Raw genomic sequence first — 17,026 nt, forward strand, 5'->3', positions numbered from 1 at the left:
GGATAATGTGCTTTATGATACAAGCTTCTATGGCACTTCTTCCACTCTCACGCCTGTGATACGTGAGAGCTCATACAATACAGCGATACAAAGTTGGTCGTCCCATGGCGTAGAGACCTTACTTCTTCCCACCCTCGTTCTCGACGGTCTTTTTGACGCCCTTGACAAACGCCTCAACCGCATCTCCACCTCCAAGAGGCATACTTCCATGCTTAATCATGCCACCGTTCTCCACCTCCAATCCCAACGCCTCTCCAATCATCGGTAACCCGCCATCCCGCAATGCCACCGTCAGACTCGCAAGACTCTGCTGCAACTGTGGTGATCTGAGAACTCTGGTGATGATGGACTTCTTCTGCTGAAGGGAGAGTGATTCGATGGCTGCTTGGCCTGCCGTGGGCGTAACTTCCGCAGCGGAGTCTGAAGTAGAGGATTCTTGTGCTAGAACGAAGAGTTCTGGGGGGAGAAGGGAGCAGAGATTATCAATTTGAGATGGGGTTGCTGTGGAAATGAAGGCTGTTGTGGTGGATGACGGGAGGAGATCGGGAAGTGTGGTGAATGGTCTGTCTGCGCGTTGCTGTTGATTTGGTTGCTGTTGGTGAGATGGGCCGCCTTTGAGAGATTTGAGGAAGTTCTGAACGATGGCGGAGGTGTCGCTGTCTTGTTGTCCTTGTTTACTGTCTGGGTGAAGTTCGGTTAGCGATGCATTCCTCGGATTTATAATCGGCGATATGGAAAGGAACCAGCAATGCGAAAGGCAACGCGTGAGGGCCAAGCAGTGGGAACGGATAATATCGCAAGAGATTTGAAGACTCTTCTACATGCGCCTTTCACACATTCAATGCGGTGCAATGCCTGCCAGTTAACGCCCCATGCCACGTCCATGCAAGTCGCCGCTTGCTTAGGCTACGCCCAGCTCCACGCTTGTAACAACAGAATCGAAGCCCAGACAACAGTGATGTGATGCAATGCAACTTACGCTCTGCCACCGTCAGCACCACCCTCTCTGCTGGACTCGCCCTCCAATCGAGGATCTCCGCCTGTAGCATCCTGACCAGCACCTCCAGTCTCCCGTCTCTCCAGACCAGGACCGCCATCCAGATCCATCAGATCTCCATCTCCGTCGGGACCAGCATCATCACCGCCACCACCTCTCGCCATGTCTTCAATCTCGCCCTGCACGTCGACATCATCACCCTGCAGCAATGCCTCGACGATCTGTCCCAAACGCTGATCCCGCTGACTGAACCAGCTGTTGTGACCCTCCCGCGACTGAGATTTGGATTGCATCCAGAAGAAGTACTTCTGGCTGCTGGAGGTGAACTTGAGCACAAAGATGCGGCCGTTGGTTGGGGAATGCAATTCTTCGGCGCCCTGTTCCTTGACGAGTGGGTAGAAGTGACCGTCCGAGGGAAACATGATCAGATCGAWCTCCGGATCGGTGGTGCGCGCCGAACGCGGTCTCCAGCAAAAGTGCATCAGCTCATCTTCGGTGTAGAGGTAGATGTAGCCAGGAGTGGCCTGTGGCTTGACCTTGCGGCCGTGGAAATCGCAGCGGCCGGCTTTGAATGTGATGAGCGGAGAATCGGCCATGATGATCGATTGACTGGTTGATTGATTGATTATTGAAGTGATGTCTTGTGCAAGTGAAGTGTGATGTGATGCAATGCGATGTTCAGCAGCTGCTCGAGAGATTCAACGCTAATGCCAATTCGTACTAGCGTCGACGTTGTCGCCAAGCACACTGAACACTCGCCGAATGGAATTGTGCACCTCACAAGCCGACGTCAACTTCTAATACTAACCACACAGCTCAACGACGTCTTTGGTATGCGCAATACATCTCCGGCGGCCGTCTTGATTTGTTTCTAATTGTCTGCAGTCCACGATGTCTCAAGTTCAGACCAAGAAGTTCCAGAAGGGTGAGCGGACCATCACACCCGCCGACCAAAAGGCCAGCAGATACTACCCGGCCGAGGATGAGTCTGCACCACGCAAGGTACGGATATCTCAGTAGATGGAACTGGAGCGAAATGGCCGGAGTCGGAGGATATGGGCGCGAAATGGAGGCAATGGATAATAGCAAGACACTAACACGTGCAAAAACAGACCCGCAAGACTCTCCACCCATACAAGCCCCGCGCATCCCTCACACCCGGTACTGTTTTGATCCTCCTCGCTGGCCGCTTCCGGGGCAAGCGTGTGGTCCTCCTCAAGGTCCTTGACCAGGGTGTTCTCCTCGTAACTGGCCCATTCAAGGTCAACGGTGTCCCTCTTCGCCGCGTCAACGCCCGCTACGTTATTGCCACCAAGACCTCCATCCCAATCGAGGGCATCGACTCCGAGACCATCTCCAAGGTCAGCGGCGAGAAGTACTTCGCTCGCGACAAGAAGGCCGACAAGAAGGGCTCCGAGGAGGCTTTCTTCAAGCAGGGCGAGGCACCAGCGAAGAAGGAGGTCGCTACCGAGCGCGCAGAGGACCAGAAGAAGGTTGACAAGGCCCTTTTGWCCGCAATCAAGAAGGAGCCTCTGCTCCAGGGATACCTCAGCACCAACTTCAGCTTGAGGAAGGGTGACCGGCCGCACGAGATGGTCTTCTAGATGCACAACAGGAAAAGGCTGTGTCTGTGTGTACGGAAGACTGATGATTGGGCTCGTGGCGATGGCGATGGAGGTCCTGGGGCGTTTGTGTGTTGAGTTTTAGCACTGGCACCGCATAAAAGTGTGGTCGCAGTACCATCCCACCGGAATTGAAAAACTTCATAAACGCAGGGACAGCCCGCCAGCCTTTCATACCTGTGGATATGCGCAATGAACCGATACCATTTGAGATGAACAAACGATGGACAATGACACATTGTAGCGCTATGATGGCGACAGGTGAGGATAGGACGATGGAGTGCATCTGACTGCGACTCGAGCATACACCCACCATACCTCAGTCTTTCCGAGAACGAGCGTCGTTTATCCACCCACGCTTCAACGAAGTGGTAACCGGAATTTTGACTCTACCTGGCGCCAATTTCATTGCAGGAGTGACTTTCTCATTCATTCACGCCATGTTTCCCTCATCTCAAATCGAAATCAGGAAGCAAGGTAAGCATGAAATGCATCACATTTTCAAGATTCCCGCCGATCATTTCCCCCTACGCGCCGTGCCTCTCCACGTTATTTCGTTCGTGCCTTCTTTTCGATTTCGCTTTCACTGCTCTCTTTCTCCACGCATCCTCGGCCAATCTAACATCGTACTCTAAAAGCTTTTGACTGTTTTTCGATCAAAAAGGACTTGAGTGCGTTGTTCCCGTTCCACCAACGAAGCGCCATACAACATCAAGGCGCTTGCGCTTGCTCGTGCAATGGCCGTGCGGATTCGTCCCAATGGCAGTGGCCCACCACAACTCCAAGCTCTAGCCGAGGGTGAAATGAACGACACAGAAGAGAACATCTTCCTCTTCGTCCCAAACCTCATAGGTACAGCTACCTTATTTCAAGTCCTCTTGAACCGATCCGACTAATGTCCTCCAGGATACCTTCGCGTCATTCTAGCAACAGGATCCTTGTACTTCATGCCTCTACACCCCCGACGATGCAGTCTGCTCTACTCAGTCAGCTGTCTGCTCGACGCACTGGATGGTCTTGCGGCTCGAGCATTTCAACAATCCACTCGATTCGGTGCAGTCTTGGACATGGTGACCGATCGATGCACCACATCCTGCCTGCTGGTCTTTCTCGCTCTCGCTATGCCCGGTTATGCAGTCATCTTCCAAGCTCTGATTACACTGGATTTTGCAAGTCACTACATGCACATGTATGCGACCCTGGCAATGGGCGGACAGAGTGAGAGTCACAAGAACGTCTCTGCCAGTCGGAGTCGTATCATGAATTTGTACTACAAAAAGGTAAGTTGTCCCGACCGGGGTATCGATCTCCTTAACTAACGATTGTAGTGGGTGCTGTTCACTGCATGTACCTTCAACGAACTCTTCTTCATCGGGCTGTACCTTCTATGCTTCTCTTCGCCGAGTAGTAGCAAACCTCTCCTGCCGATCAACGCCGCGAGCATAGCTGGAAGAGATGTGTTCCCTTTGACCTTTTCGGCTGCAGCTATGGAGGTTGCGAGATTGAACAAGATCAACGATGCGGTACCTTTCTGGATCACAGTCTGTAGTATTCCGGGTATGCTTTTCAAGCAAAGTGTCAATGTGCTGCAGTTGTGGCATGCTAGTCGATGGCTGGCTGAGGGAGATCGAAAGGAAAGGATGAAGGCGAGATTGGAGAGAGCTAGGTAGTCGAGACTGCTTGAAGTGAGAGTTGGGTCATCTACGGATCTAGATGATGGTGTTATAAATGCTTCTGTGTAGGCGGAAGAGGCAATGTCACAGTCCAGTAGAGTTATGAGTGTTGCAGCTCGTGCGCTCGCATGCGAGGGCTGGGGAATTGAAGCTTGCCGGTTCTCCTTGCAGTGAGGCAACGACCACGCTCGCGGATAGGGAGCTACGACTACTAAAGCAAGCAATGTTACTTAGAGCTAAATGTTTTTGTCGTACAATGTCTTCTAAATTGCATTTTGACTCTTGTGGAGAGGACAAGTCATTGATTGCAGCAGATAGGTCGGCAAACTTCATGTCCCTTGCCCTTGGTCTAACGTTGTGGTCATTGTATGGTTCGGCATTAATTGTGGGGCGGCCGGCTGAATTCGAAGTGAAGGTACCTGGTACAAGCGAGCTTGCCTAACTAATGTTGACAGTTTGCTCTTTCGCCGATGCAATCAACACGTCCAGAACACCAACATACTTCGATGCCAATCGATCATCAATCGCATACCTAAAAGGACCGAGGGTCGCAACACCATGAGGCACTTCCTTACGTTACCAGCGGTATTACGAACGGCTGCTCTCTTAGCTTCGGCATCGCAACACAGCTTCAGTGTCCACGATGATGTCCTCGCCTTTCCACAATATGAAATCCGCTTTATCGAGGAAGAATGGGTTTCAGAAGAACAAGCGCGCACAAGACTAGCAACCAGCGGCAGAGTCGAGGAACTTCGGGAACCACAATATGAACTCCAGCAGCGATTGCGAAAAGGTGAAGATGAAGGCCCAGTTCGTGGCGAAACAGAGCCGGTGGATTACGAGCAACTCAAGCTTGACGGACACGACTGGCTATGTCGAGTCCCGCGGATCAAGAAGCGTGACAACGCGGCGGGCAGTAATGAAACAATGTCCAAGGCAGAAGAGGAGAAGGAGCTGGCACGTGCAAGCGATCGCGGGTGGGAGCTTCTGTCTGGCATGCAAGACAACTGCATCTATTTCATAGGTGGATGGTGGAGCTATCAATTTTGCTACAATCAKGGCGTGAGGCAATTCCATCAATTGCCTCCTTCGAGAGGCATACCCAGTTGGCCGCCTCAGGAAGACCCAGGTGTGCCAGGCTACGTGTTGGGATCATATAGCAGCAAGGTCGCTGATGTTGAGGACGATCATCAGGAGGAATCCAAATGGGAAGGTAGCAGCGGATTGGACAAGTCTGAAGATGCGAAGCGGACACGTGGTGGGTCGGGAGAGCTTGTCCAGCGTGGTGAGAGCAGGTACTTGACACAGACACTTGGAGGAGGCACGCGCTGTGATTTGACTGGAAAGCATCGGAAGATTGAGATTCAGGTATGAGTTGAAGGCACCCACATGGACTTATGGCTGACAAGTGAGTAGTACCATTGCAACCCGCAAGGCGGCGAACGAATCTCTCTGATCAAGGAGATGGCAACATGCACGTACTTGATGGTCATTCAGACCCCACGCCTTTGCAACGATGTTGCATTTCAGCCACCCCGGAAGGACCAACCGAACACTGTTTCCTGCTACCCTGTCGTCGCAGAGGATGACATTGAGGACTACAAGCGTGAGCTCGCGGACGTTCAAGAAGCAGAACGCCTGTTCAGGCAGGAGGCGTCTGCGAATTTGGATGGCTCATCGTATGGCCTTCCTCCAGCTCCAGTCGGAGACATAATCGTTGGTATGCACAGATTGGTCCCTGAAGGTCAGAAGATTGAGAAGTCTGCCATAGTCGGTAAGTTACGAGATCGACCCGCGCGAGGAAACGAACAAACATCTAAACTTGGAGGCAGGTGGAGGCAAGGAAGTGTACGTTGATACACTCGCATCCTCGGATGGTAAGACTATTACCAAAGAGGACCTTAAGCGACTGGGTTTGGGTGATGCGAAGGCCATTGAGAACTTGAAGAAACAGATAGAAAAGGTTGCTCAGGGTGAACAGTGGAAATTGGATGTTGTCGATACAGCACGTGGAAGGGAGTACAGGGGCATTGTCGGAAGTGATGAGGAGGAAGAAGCTGAGAAGAAGGCTGAACCTGACAAGAAGGCTGAACCTGACAAGAAGGCAAAGGCAAATGAGGAAAGCAAAGCCAAAGAAGAAGGCCAGAAGAAGCAGCAGAAAGACAAGAAACAGCAGAAGGGTAGTGAAGAAGAGTACTACAAGGAGGAGCTATAGCTATAGCTATGCGTTGATTGAAGCGACTCTATTCACATCATCTGGTCTTGCTTCTTCTTCTCCTCCCAATCAAGATGTAAACACCGATTCTATGCTCGCGCTCATGCTGATGCAATTTCACTCAAAACTCGAACACCCTTCCATCTGTTCTGGAACACGCCTCACCCAAAGGTCTTCCTCAAAGCTTCATAAATCGTGAAAATCAACGCCGAACTGGGCGCACTCCTGGCGACGGTAATGCCACAACCTGAATACAATCCCCTCAAACCACGAGCTTTGTAGAGTTCTTTCCCGACATTCAYAAACGTAGGCCGAGTGTTCAGCTCTCCCGTTTGGATCTTGCTTTTGATCGTGTCCGCGGGGAAGAACATGAAATTGTACATCATGCCTGCCAATGCTCCCGAGGCCATTTGTTGCCAAAGAGGCAGAGATTCATGCTGAGGATCTCGAAGACTGCTCTTGAAATATAGAGTCATCATCTCGTAGCTTCCAAACCATGCTGCACTACCTCCAGTCTCTCTAAACAGCGTCCCGAGCTGCCCTCTCCAGAACCCTTTGATCCCCTCTCGTCTATGCACATCCCGTATAACAGCCAATGGACCAAGAGACTTGGCCGCCAGCCCTGAGCGTGCTAGACTCGGGTCCATGGAGGATTGTAGAGGTACTTGCATGCGACACTTTACCAGTTCGATTGGCGTGAGCACAACGGATGTGACACCGCCTGACATGGCGCCTGCCATGACCAACGCAGGAAGTGGGAGCTTCTCGACTCCATGTTTGGGATACACTGTGCTTCGGAGGATATCCTGYGCTATGCGGTATGCGAAGAAGAGACAAGCTGTTTCGGCAGCTGCTCCAAAGAGCGGAGCACTCACCCCGCGGTAGAGGCTTCCGATGCCGCCCTGCCGCAGGCTTTGGCGGAAACAGTCGAGAGGTCCGGTGTATTGGAGAGGGAGGTGATCGGGCTGAGACTGCAGCCTCACCTTGACGGTGTCGAAGGGGTATTCGACAATCTTGCCCACGGTTCCAGCGAAGGAGCCGTATGCTATGTCCCTCAGCGCCTCGAGGCCCTGGTGGGTAGCTTCCTGCTGTACAGGAACCACGGCGGTGGAGGACGCATCGAAGGTCGCCTCCTTGGCGTCCATGGCAGGTGTGAGGTCGAGGTGGAAGGAATGTTACCGTGGGAGCATCRTTTTATCGAGCGCGAGAATCAGTGGAACTGCGGCAATTGAGTGATTGCGTATGGCTTTCACAAGCGTGGATGAGGCTTTTACGAGCACATGTTCGCGCGGGTTTCAAAGCGGTACCTGATGAGCCCCCACCGTCGGGCTAAGCAGGCGGTGTATGAAAATTCTCATGCACTCCTTCAACCTATCGCGAGGGACACAGAGGGATGTGTAATGGATCCTCGGCGGGGATAAGGTAGTTCTACGACGGGTGGAGGCCATCGGGGGCTCGGAGTTAATTTCTAGAATTTATTCTGCTCCAAGCTCTCTCTCGAGATCCGAAGCAACGACATTCACGATTTCCACATCAACGCAATGGCTACTACTAGCACCACCGCGCCGACTGCCGTGCCTGAGACAAAGACTGCGTCCGTGGCAGGTATCCGTAAGAACGGGAAGCAGTGGCACGAACCAAAAAAGGCCTTTCGCCGAACAACGGGACAATCAAGCTATGCGAAGCGTGTTGCGCGGGAGTCGCAGACTGCGGAGGTGAAGCAGATCGAGAAGGAGATGAAGCAAGAAAAAGAGGAAGAGCGACAGGTCAGTGGATTTGGCAGACTCGATTGTGAGACGCGCCGAACAATTGCTGACAACCTGCGTAGAGGAGAATACAGGGCATCAAGGATCGACGCGCCGCCAAGGAGGAGAAGGAGCGTTACGAGAAGATGGCCGAGAAGATGCACAAGAAGCGAGTTGAGCGACTGAAGCGAAGAGAGAAGCGCAACAAGATGTTGAAGTCTTGAGGCGGCCGAGATTGTGCTTGAGCTATGCTATCAGCTTTCCCATGAAGCACATCCAGCGTTATGGAGCTTTGTGACTTCCGAAAATCTTCCCCATTGCATGGAGCAAGCTGTCCGCTTGGAGAAGTCCAATTGCGCTGTTCATGAGCGCGAGAAACGCTGGAGCGCCAGGCCTGCGCCGGACAGCCATCTATTCTTCTGTCTGCTGAGAAGGACGTCAAACACAACACCGCAAGAGCTGTCCCAATCAACGCGAACAGTACGCGCAATCTCATCGCATGAGACATCACTCGCGCAGGAATCGCGCAGGAATCGCAAATTTACCGCGACCAAGCTGCAATCCGATGATCTGGTCCCGAAGGATTTACACGAGCGTTCGAATTCTTCTCGATGTTGGCAGTACATATGCTGCCAACAGCAGGTCATTCTGTGTGCACACCCGGTCGATACTACGGAAGGCGGAAAGGCCATCTGCGGTCACAGTAGATATGTCACTAGACTAGCGACTGACATGGTCCACGATTGAGCCAGGCGAATTCACATCAACGAAGACGCCTAACAGCTGACCAATTCCAAAGAACCGCAGAATAACCACACTAAATCTCATCATCGCCTTCGTGGCATGTTTCAGTCAGGTCAACCCGCAATTGCTGTTCGAACTGTGGTTGGACATGAGCTAGCTTCCACGCCACAGACATTTCTCCACTCCGGCACTCTGTTCAAACATGCCACGAACCGTTCGCACTGCGGGGTGTCTCACCACCATACACACTTACCTGCTCTACGTGGGTGTGAACCACGGTCGTACAGACCGGAGAATTGGCTAACGCCAGCGCTGAGGAACGCCCATGAACCATTGATGGCTCCGTTCAGAACTATTACCTCGCTAAAAAATCTCAACAGTACAAACCTTTACAATCTTTCGGTCAAAAAGTGCTCGTCCACTATTCCGCATTCCTGTTCTCTCATGCAAGGCAGTCTCTTCTGTTGAAATTCGGCACCGAAAGCAGTTCGAGAGAGTCTAGATCGCAACCTCATAAGTCGAGTTAGTGCGTCGCCACATATGGCTGATGCAAGGATGGCGAGACCTCCTGCCACGAATTTCAGGCTCGACATAGAAAAGGTTCCGGTGCTTGGCGATTGACTCGATTATTTTTCAGCCAAAACACTTGCGAAGAGGATCTGCCAAAGGATCGATTCATGGCTTACTTCGTACACTCATCTTACCAGTTACCAGACGGCCAAGTCTCGACCCAGCATGGAGCAAGTGAGACAAATGAGGCTATCACAGATACGTCTTACCAGAAAGCGAAAGTCTGAACAGGATCGGTCCGGCACATGCCAACCTTCTTGCACAGCGGGACGTTGGGGACAAGCGGTGACATCGCATTCGGCTCACGTGTGTAAAGCAAAGCGGTTGGCGGAAAGACCGGGTGGCGTTCTCCAGACTTTGTGCTTTTAACTTTCCAATATCTGACCCTGACCCAGACTTCCATTTACGTTCGGGATCCGTCATGGACATCCAGGTTTGGAACAGCGTCTGAACCATCGACGRGCGAGAATGCAAGCAACGGAGAGGAGAGCACAAGTTGTTGTTTGAGKCAGGAGTGAAAGTCTTGACATCTGGTGTGCCGGTAAATCGGCCTCGAATCTCGTTGAGGGCATCGCGTGATGTACAACATCCGCATTCGTCCCAGATTCGCGAATCGTGCACCGCTGCAGCTCATCACACGCAGCTTGCAGCGACAACTTTTGGGACCCAGCAGATCGGCCTAGTCCCCGAAGCGTGCGCCATCCAAAGGACGTTAGACTTTCGTGGTCAGCTTGGAACGTTAGATACCACATCTCCGCAGGCCCTGTATTCTCCTTGAAACGTGAGACTCATCGACGAGCTGGCGGTCACAATCGAACTGCTGCGTACGGTCGTGTACGATTGCAAGTGTCATCTCAAGACGAACAACGCGGCGGTACAGGCGGACTCACACTTCCGGTGCAGCACAAGAGATCGGCATGTGGCTTCATACTTCGCGTCTTGGGGGACGTATCCTGCGGCGCTAGTGCATTGTTCGATCAGAGCAAGGAGAAGGTTCAGCGACGGCCAAGCTCGTGTTAGTGTAAGGTTAACACAGRGCGATGATTAAATGCAAGCAGCGACTCGTGTGAGGAAGTACACCCGACTCCCAGTTTGATTCGTGCTTTTACCATAGCTGCCAACCACTCCAACTGTCCTACCTCACTGGCCGAGCAAGCACCTTGCCTTGTCATTCGTGCTGACCACTGACTTCCGTCCGTCGGTGACAATGGGCTTCTTCTCTTTTCTCGACGCGTTCCGCAGCACACCWCGGTCAAAGGATCAAACCATTCCGCTCGAATCGCCTCCTCGACAACGCAAGGTCTTCCAGGAATCAAGCAGCAGACACCATGGTGGTCATGGATCAAGGGCAGCAATTGTGACTTCACCGACCTCGAATGATGCATCAACCAAGCGGAGAAGCATGTCCAGGCGACGCAGTTGGTTTGGAGGGAAGCCGGACGCCGACGAGGACGTCCMTGCGATGCCTACACTCGTTCGTACCGACTACAACCACACCGGAGGTATCAAAGCCCCCACCATCGGCCGAGCCACTCGAACAAATGGTTCAGACTATGTCCAACTACAAGACGATAAACGAGATAGACGGACATCCACCTTCGTGTCCCGACAAAACGTCAGGACAATCGGAGCCCTACCACCAATGCCAACGACCGCCAACTTAGCAATGGCGCCAGCAACATCAACCCTGCCTGCTGAACAACGACGGAGCAGGAGGCAATCGACTGCGAGGTCACACCACCGAAGCAACAGTCAATGCAGCACAAAGTCAAGAAGAAAGTCTCGAGGGTTCTGGGCGTCTTCCAACCCGGATGATGAGGGAGAAGATGTGCCTCCAGTTCCAGCACTCTATCATGGTGGCTCTCCTGCTTCGACCCATAACGATCCTTTCGACGATGAACCCAGAGGTAGAGTTCGAACTTATACAAATGGAGAGGGCCCCAAACAACCCAGACCAGTCAGTACAGCTTCCAGGAGATCATATGTGCCAAGATCCGCTGCATCAGGGTTTTTGAAGTCCACGAACGGCGCATCTGAGAACCAGCGCAAGAGCTRTCGAAGATCGTTCAACCTGGGAGAAGGTGTTGAACTTGTTTGCGTGACTGACGAGCACCGAGTCGAGTGGGAAAAGCTCATGAACAAACACGCMAAGATGGACGACAGTGTGTTTGATTCTAATGATTCAGACGAGCCAGACAATAAAAACCGCTTCTCGAATGCACAGGCTTTGGCGGCTTTGGAGTTCGGCACTCGCCCTTGATGGAGGAAGGCAAAGTTTTCTTATATTACGACAGTTACGACGATTCATTTGTGCCACGTGCTATTGATTGAGTTGGATCAAATCAGCTTTAAAAGCGGCGTTTCTATGTGCGCTTGTATAGATATCAGAACAGCAATGCATCATCGAATGACAACCTCACCTTGTCTTTATTAAAGTCGTTGACCTCCACTCTTGCTGCCCTTTCAGCCACCAAGTCACTATTTACCCGGCTTCTCCACCTCTGGATTCTTCCATGTCTTTTCATCCCGGCACGTACCTGCATATGCGGGACACAACACGACCTACCAACGATTTGACCAAGATCTTGAAGAACATACAAAGGAGAACTAACTATTCTAGCAACCGAAAGAAATGGGCCGCGACAACGACCTCCAAGGTAAAGTCTTTGCCATCAGCGGCGGAGCAAGCGGCATCGGACTCGCCTGTGCCCAGATCCTCATCGGTCGAGGAGCAAGCATAGGAATTGGAGATATCGATGATGAGGCCATAGCGTCCGCATCAAAGATCCTTGAACCCGCCGAACGAGTGTCGTTTTCGAAATTGGATGTTAGTAAACGAGAATCCGTACACTCCTGGATTGAGGGAGTTGTGCAGAGATTTGGAAAGTTGTCTGGAGCAGCGAATTGTGCGGGTGTTATTGGGAAGCATCATGGGACGAGGAGAGTGGAGGAGTTGGAGGATGACCAGTGGGATTTGATCATGGGTGTTAATCTTACGGGTGAGTTCGATCGAGCATGGTGAGTTGGCTTGGGAGACAAAGCTGATGTGTGGTTTTTGCAGGAATGATRTACTGCTTGCGAGCACAGCTTCAACATATGCCTTTGGGGCCTGGCAGCATTGTATGCGTGAGCTCTGTAAGTTGTTCACAAAGCCTTCATTCTTTCGGAGTGGACGAACTGATCGACCAAAAGGTGCAAGGAACAATGGGGTTCGCAAAACATGCTGCATACGCCGCGAGTAAACACGGCGTCATTGGCCTAGTTCGAAGTGCCGCAAAAGAAGTAGGCGAGAGAGCGATTCGAGTGAATGCTGTAACGCCGTATGTTTATCTCTCGAAAGCGCTCAAGTACCTTTTACTGACACGAAGAAACACAGAGGCAGCATCCAAACACCACTAATGGACAAGCGAAATGCTCTCGAAGGCGTCGACATGAGCGTCCAGCCTACTCCTATCAATAGAATCGGCACGTCCGAAGAATGCGGCAATCTGATCGCATGGCTTTTGAGCGACGAGTCCACCTTTGTGACCGGCGCAACATATGCAGTCGATGGAGGATGGGCTTGTTGATCATTGCAACCCCTATTGTACAAAACAATCAACACTGTGGCTCAGCCAACTTGATACAACCCTCCTCATCATATACCAACTCCCGAATCTTCGCGGACCGCAAGTTATCACGTCCCGAAATCGAGTTGTCATGATAGCAAAGCCACCACTTGCCATCAAACTCTACAATCGAATGATGCGTACTCCAGCCTTGCACGGGTTCTAGAATCCGCCCTGCATATGTGAAAGGGCCGAGAGGGCTGTCGCCGATGGCATACACGATATAGTGCGTATCACCAGTACTGTAGCTGAAGTAGTACTTGTCGCCCTTGCGATGCATCCARGCGGCTTCGAAGAATCTCTTATCGTGTTTGCTGGAGTGGATAGGCTTGCCATCTGTATCGTTGATGATCAAATCTTGCACGGGCCCATTGAATGACTTCATATCCTCCGATAGCTTGGCAACTCGAGGGAAAAGAGCAGGTTCATCTCCACTGGATTCCATGCTGGAATAGGCTTCTTTGTCAAAGGTACCAGAGCGCCAGCATTGTAGCTGTCCTCCCCAAAGCCCTCCGAAGTAAAGATATGCCTGTAGTGGTTGTCAGCCATTGGATAGCTCTTCGACTTGCATTCTCGAGAGCACATACTTGACCATCATCATCAACCAGCACAGCAGGATCGATCGAATAGCTCCCCTCGATAGCCTCCGGCTCAGGTACAAAGGGACCCTCAGGTTTGTCACCAACAGCAACACCAATCCGAAAAACACCCTCATGGTCCTTCGCCGGGAAGTAAAAGTAATACGTTCCATTCTTGAATCCACAATCAGGTGCCTAAACACTCTCACCCAGTCAGACACATCTCTCATATCCCATTCGAGCAAACGTTCATGGATCTCACATACCCAAAGCTGTTTCTCCGCCCAAGGCACATCCTCCAACCCAAAAGCGACCCCATGATCGACTACCTTGCCTCCAATCTTCTCCATGGACAAGACATGGTAATCCGCCATGTCATACTGACTACCATTGTCGTCATCTGCAATATCATTCTTTCGATCATGGGAAGGGTAAATGTAAAGTTTATTGTTGAAAACACGACCGCTTGGGTCCGCGAAGAAGTCGTTCTCAATCAAAGGCTTGGAGTCGGACATGATTGCTGCTGGAGTTGGTTTGAGATTCCATGTTGTTAGATCGTTTGACTATATGTGTGAGAGCGTAGACATTAGCCTAACGAGGAAGGAGGAAAATTAGCCTAAATCTTGAGAGGGTGTGAGCCATCGCTGGACCCAAGCCGCCTCCTCATGACAGGCGATGCAGACTACCGACTTGGATGCTTRGCTTGAGCATCAAATGATCCGTTCTATGAGAGGCCATTGTAAAGAGGCGGGAAGTTTTGGGGCGATGTTGCAGAGAGAAGTAAAGCTGAAACTTGACCAATCCTGAGGCTCATCCTGGAAGTTGAATCGAATCCCTACCGCTTCCTTTCTCTCGTCTTCTCTCTCACAACACTGCCAAACGACCTCGACAGCTCCAACAACGATGAAGGACATGGAAAACAACAGCTGAGTGAATGTCTCTAATTCGGCAAGTCATTATGTACACCCCAGGCTTGCCACATCTGGGTATCCATACCATATCTCATTCCTGGAACTCCTGATCGCTCAGACCAGCCTCTGTGCGTAAATCTCGCATGGACTCATGGTATCGCATTAAAACATCCTCATACAGTATCGTTGACATCAACGCCGTGTGTGCCGACTGTCCCTCGTTCTTCGGTCATCTGAGCTGGCGGAACCTACGATCAACAGTTAGTGTGAACCTGCTCAAATCGCAATCGAGCTCAACTTACTAGCACTGGTGTAATAGTCGCTCGAGTACGAGTACTCGCTGTACTTTTCATCGTTCTTCCTTCCGTCATGCTTTCGCTTCAGCCCTAGGACGGCCCACAACGCAGCGAGGCCAGCGCCAGCACCAAGCAATTCCTTTCCTTTCTTGTGGCTATCTCTGCGGTCGATTCGCGTCGGAGGTTTCGCAGCAGCGCCGTACCATGTCCGRCCTCCACTACCGCCATGACGAGAATGGTGTGAGTGGCGCTCATACTCCTCAACCTCCACCCGGCTTCTCCTCTTCTTTCTGCAGCCGAAGCACGCCAGGAAGGTGTCGAGGAGTGCCTTGAAGCAGCAGCATGCAATGAGGAGAAAGAGGAGGAACAGACCCGCAAGCACGCCAATGACGATTCCTGCAATGGCTCCGCCCGAAAGACCGTTCCCTCCCTTTTGGTCTTCCGTCAGAGTGATGTTGGCGCCAGTTGCAACGGGTGCGATGAAAGGAACGGTTGTTGTTGGGCCGGACGTTGTGGTAACGGTCTTGCCGGCAGAGGTGGTTGGACGGATCGGCGCGCCTGCTGTTGCACCGTTCGTTGCGGTTGCAGTGTAGGAACTGTAGTAGCCGGAACTCCCACCACCCGCCGCTGCTGCACACTGGCCTATGGCTTCTCCTGTGTTGGCGCAGTACTGACCGCTAGCGCAACATATGTTGCCGCAGGGCTGCTCGTTCAAGGCGAAATTGCAAACTGGTCCAGATGCCCCCGTCGCTGATGCTGGTGCGACGCCGCCAAAGTAGGTACTCATTGTCGTCGTTCGAGTCACAAGATCCGTCTCGACGAAGGTTGAGGTGTAGTATTGCCAGTAGCCGCCACCGCTTGTGATTGCAGCACCTTCTGCACTGGGTGTGCACTGTGCTATGTTGGCGGCATCGGTGTAGCATGCTTGTCCAGTCCCGCAGCAGTATTGGCTCTCGGATCCACATGGTGTGCCGGCGCAGTCATATCGCGCAAAAAGCTCGTTGAAACTGAAGCCAGCCTGTTCGGAGGGATGGGGCTGGGGTTTCGCAGCGATGTGTGGTGTGAGTAGGATGGCAGTGAGCAGCGAGAGCAGCGCTCGAGGCGCATGATTGAAGCGCGGCATGCTTCGTCGTTGGTGGATGGTTCGTGTGGAATGCAGTGTCGTCGTTCGTGGAATGCAATGCAATGCAATGCCCCGCTTCACTGTGAAGCTCTCTTCTTCTTCCGCCCTTCACTTTCTTCCTCCCCTGTACTTCAAACTCTCGTCGGTCGTTTGGCGCGTGAACGGAGGCGGTATCAACGATGGTCGAGTAACACTGCAGCAGTCAGAAAGTGTGCGAAAAAAGTATGTGGTCGGGCAATTGGCGAGGATAATTCGAATGGTTGTCTGCTTCCCAACCTCGTCCAGCCACAGCTTTTCCCAGCCTCCACCTGCAGACTTCGACAATTGCTCAGGGTCAACGCAAGTCCCCCGCTCGTTCGGTCTGTCGTAAGTTATGGTTCGGTGGTAACGATTTGGCAACTGTTTGTCTCGGGTTTCCTTGTCGCTTCCAAGATCGTTGACAACTGCAAGGAACCGTTCCATCGCCGTCATTGWATACCGGTGCTTCGGCGGAAAATCGCCACGGCAACGGCGGGTGATCGACATGGGAGATCCTGGTGCGTGCAATCAGAAGGAAAATCCTCACTCTTCCATTCTCCGATACGACTCGACTCGTACGGAATTGTGTGACGGAGTCAATCATCGAGTCTATGCTCTTCTCTTATGACCATGACTTTTATAAAACCAAAAATATCGCTCTTCTTACTTCACGCCTTTGTAAGACTGGAGCGTCTCCACGAGGGTTAGGGTTGGGGTAGTAAGTTATCACGTCGAGAAGCTTGATACGCATCGAGCTCCTACGATTCCATGTGGAATTCTTCCAATGATACGAAAAGCATGCTTAACGATGCAAGCTATATGTGTTATGACCGTGTGGAGACGCCACAGTAGATGGTTAGATATTTATTTCATCAAAGAGGTCGAACTCTAGTGACATTATGAGTGCCGGGGAAATTTCATTAAAT

The 17,026-nt window shown here is 51.9% G+C and overlaps 10 protein-coding genes; 6 read left to right on the forward strand and 4 right to left on the reverse strand.

Moving 5' to 3' along the window:
- Positions 1-118: 118 nt before the first annotated feature.
- RCC_08424 (related to oocyte membrane protein) lies at positions 119-1,419 on the reverse strand (the record flags this gene model as incomplete). XM_023773675.1 has 2 exons in its annotated part: positions 119-677; positions 980-1,419. 2 exons carry the CDS (start codon positions 1,417-1,419, stop codon positions 119-121), a joined length of 999 nt encoding a protein of 332 aa, XP_023629443.1.
- Positions 1,420-1,888: 469 nt separating this feature from the next.
- Positions 1,889-2,601, forward strand: RCC_08425 (probable 60S ribosomal protein L6; the record flags this gene model as incomplete). XM_023773676.1 has 2 exons in its annotated part: positions 1,889-1,999; positions 2,110-2,601. The coding sequence occupies 2 exons, from the start codon at positions 1,889-1,891 to the stop codon at positions 2,599-2,601; spliced, it is 603 nt and encodes a 200-aa protein (XP_023629444.1).
- Positions 2,602-3,356: 755 nt separating this feature from the next.
- RCC_08426 (related to CDP diacylglycerol-inositol 3-phosphatidyltransferase) lies at positions 3,357-4,289 on the forward strand (the record flags this gene model as incomplete). XM_023773677.1 has 3 exons in its annotated part: positions 3,357-3,471; positions 3,526-3,899; positions 3,948-4,289. The coding sequence occupies 3 exons, from the start codon at positions 3,357-3,359 to the stop codon at positions 4,287-4,289; spliced, it is 831 nt and encodes a 276-aa protein (XP_023629445.1).
- A 561-nt stretch (positions 4,290-4,850) lies between these two features.
- Positions 4,851-6,507, forward strand: RCC_08427 (related to Protein OS-9 homolog; the record flags this gene model as incomplete). XM_023773678.1 has 3 exons in its annotated part: positions 4,851-5,660; positions 5,709-6,066; positions 6,125-6,507. 3 exons carry the CDS (start codon positions 4,851-4,853, stop codon positions 6,505-6,507), a joined length of 1,551 nt encoding a protein of 516 aa, XP_023629446.1.
- Positions 6,508-6,668: 161 nt separating this feature from the next.
- On the reverse strand, positions 6,669-7,652 carry RCC_08428 (related to amino acid transporter arg-13; the record flags this gene model as incomplete). Its single annotated transcript, XM_023773679.1, has 1 exon — positions 6,669-7,652. The coding sequence occupies one exon, from the start codon at positions 7,650-7,652 to the stop codon at positions 6,669-6,671; it is 984 nt and encodes a 327-aa protein (XP_023629447.1).
- A 396-nt stretch (positions 7,653-8,048) lies between these two features.
- On the forward strand, positions 8,049-8,476 carry RCC_08429 (probable rRNA-processing protein cgrA; the record flags this gene model as incomplete). XM_023773680.1 has 2 exons in its annotated part: positions 8,049-8,273; positions 8,336-8,476. 2 exons carry the CDS (start codon positions 8,049-8,051, stop codon positions 8,474-8,476), a joined length of 366 nt encoding a protein of 121 aa, XP_023629448.1.
- A 2,297-nt stretch (positions 8,477-10,773) lies between these two features.
- On the forward strand, positions 10,774-11,826 carry RCC_08430 (uncharacterized protein; the record flags this gene model as incomplete). The annotated part of the gene is made up of 1 exon (XM_023773681.1): positions 10,774-11,826. One exon carries the CDS (start codon positions 10,774-10,776, stop codon positions 11,824-11,826), a length of 1,053 nt encoding a protein of 350 aa, XP_023629449.1.
- Positions 11,827-12,198: 372 nt separating this feature from the next.
- On the forward strand, positions 12,199-13,135 carry RCC_08431 (related to D-arabinitol 2-dehydrogenase; the record flags this gene model as incomplete). XM_023773682.1 has 4 exons in its annotated part: positions 12,199-12,565; positions 12,628-12,701; positions 12,759-12,886; positions 12,943-13,135. The coding sequence occupies 4 exons, from the start codon at positions 12,199-12,201 to the stop codon at positions 13,133-13,135; spliced, it is 762 nt and encodes a 253-aa protein (XP_023629450.1).
- Positions 13,136-13,163: 28 nt separating this feature from the next.
- RCC_08432 (probable xylosidase) lies at positions 13,164-14,267 on the reverse strand (the record flags this gene model as incomplete). XM_023773683.1 has 3 exons in its annotated part: positions 13,164-13,703; positions 13,762-13,947; positions 14,019-14,267. 3 exons carry the CDS (start codon positions 14,265-14,267, stop codon positions 13,164-13,166), a joined length of 975 nt encoding a protein of 324 aa, XP_023629451.1.
- Positions 14,268-14,855: 588 nt separating this feature from the next.
- Positions 14,856-16,082, reverse strand: RCC_08433 (uncharacterized protein; the record flags this gene model as incomplete). XM_023773684.1 has 2 exons in its annotated part: positions 14,856-14,911; positions 14,966-16,082. The coding sequence occupies 2 exons, from the start codon at positions 16,080-16,082 to the stop codon at positions 14,856-14,858; spliced, it is 1,173 nt and encodes a 390-aa protein (XP_023629452.1).
- Positions 16,083-17,026: the final 944 nt, after the last annotated feature.

Source organism: Ramularia collo-cygni (genome assembly GCF_900074925.1).
Source record: "Ramularia collo-cygni strain URUG2 genome assembly, contig: RCC_scaffold14, whole genome shotgun sequence".
NCBI classification, from domain to species: Eukaryota; Fungi; Ascomycota; class Dothideomycetes; order Mycosphaerellales; family Mycosphaerellaceae; genus Ramularia; species Ramularia collo-cygni.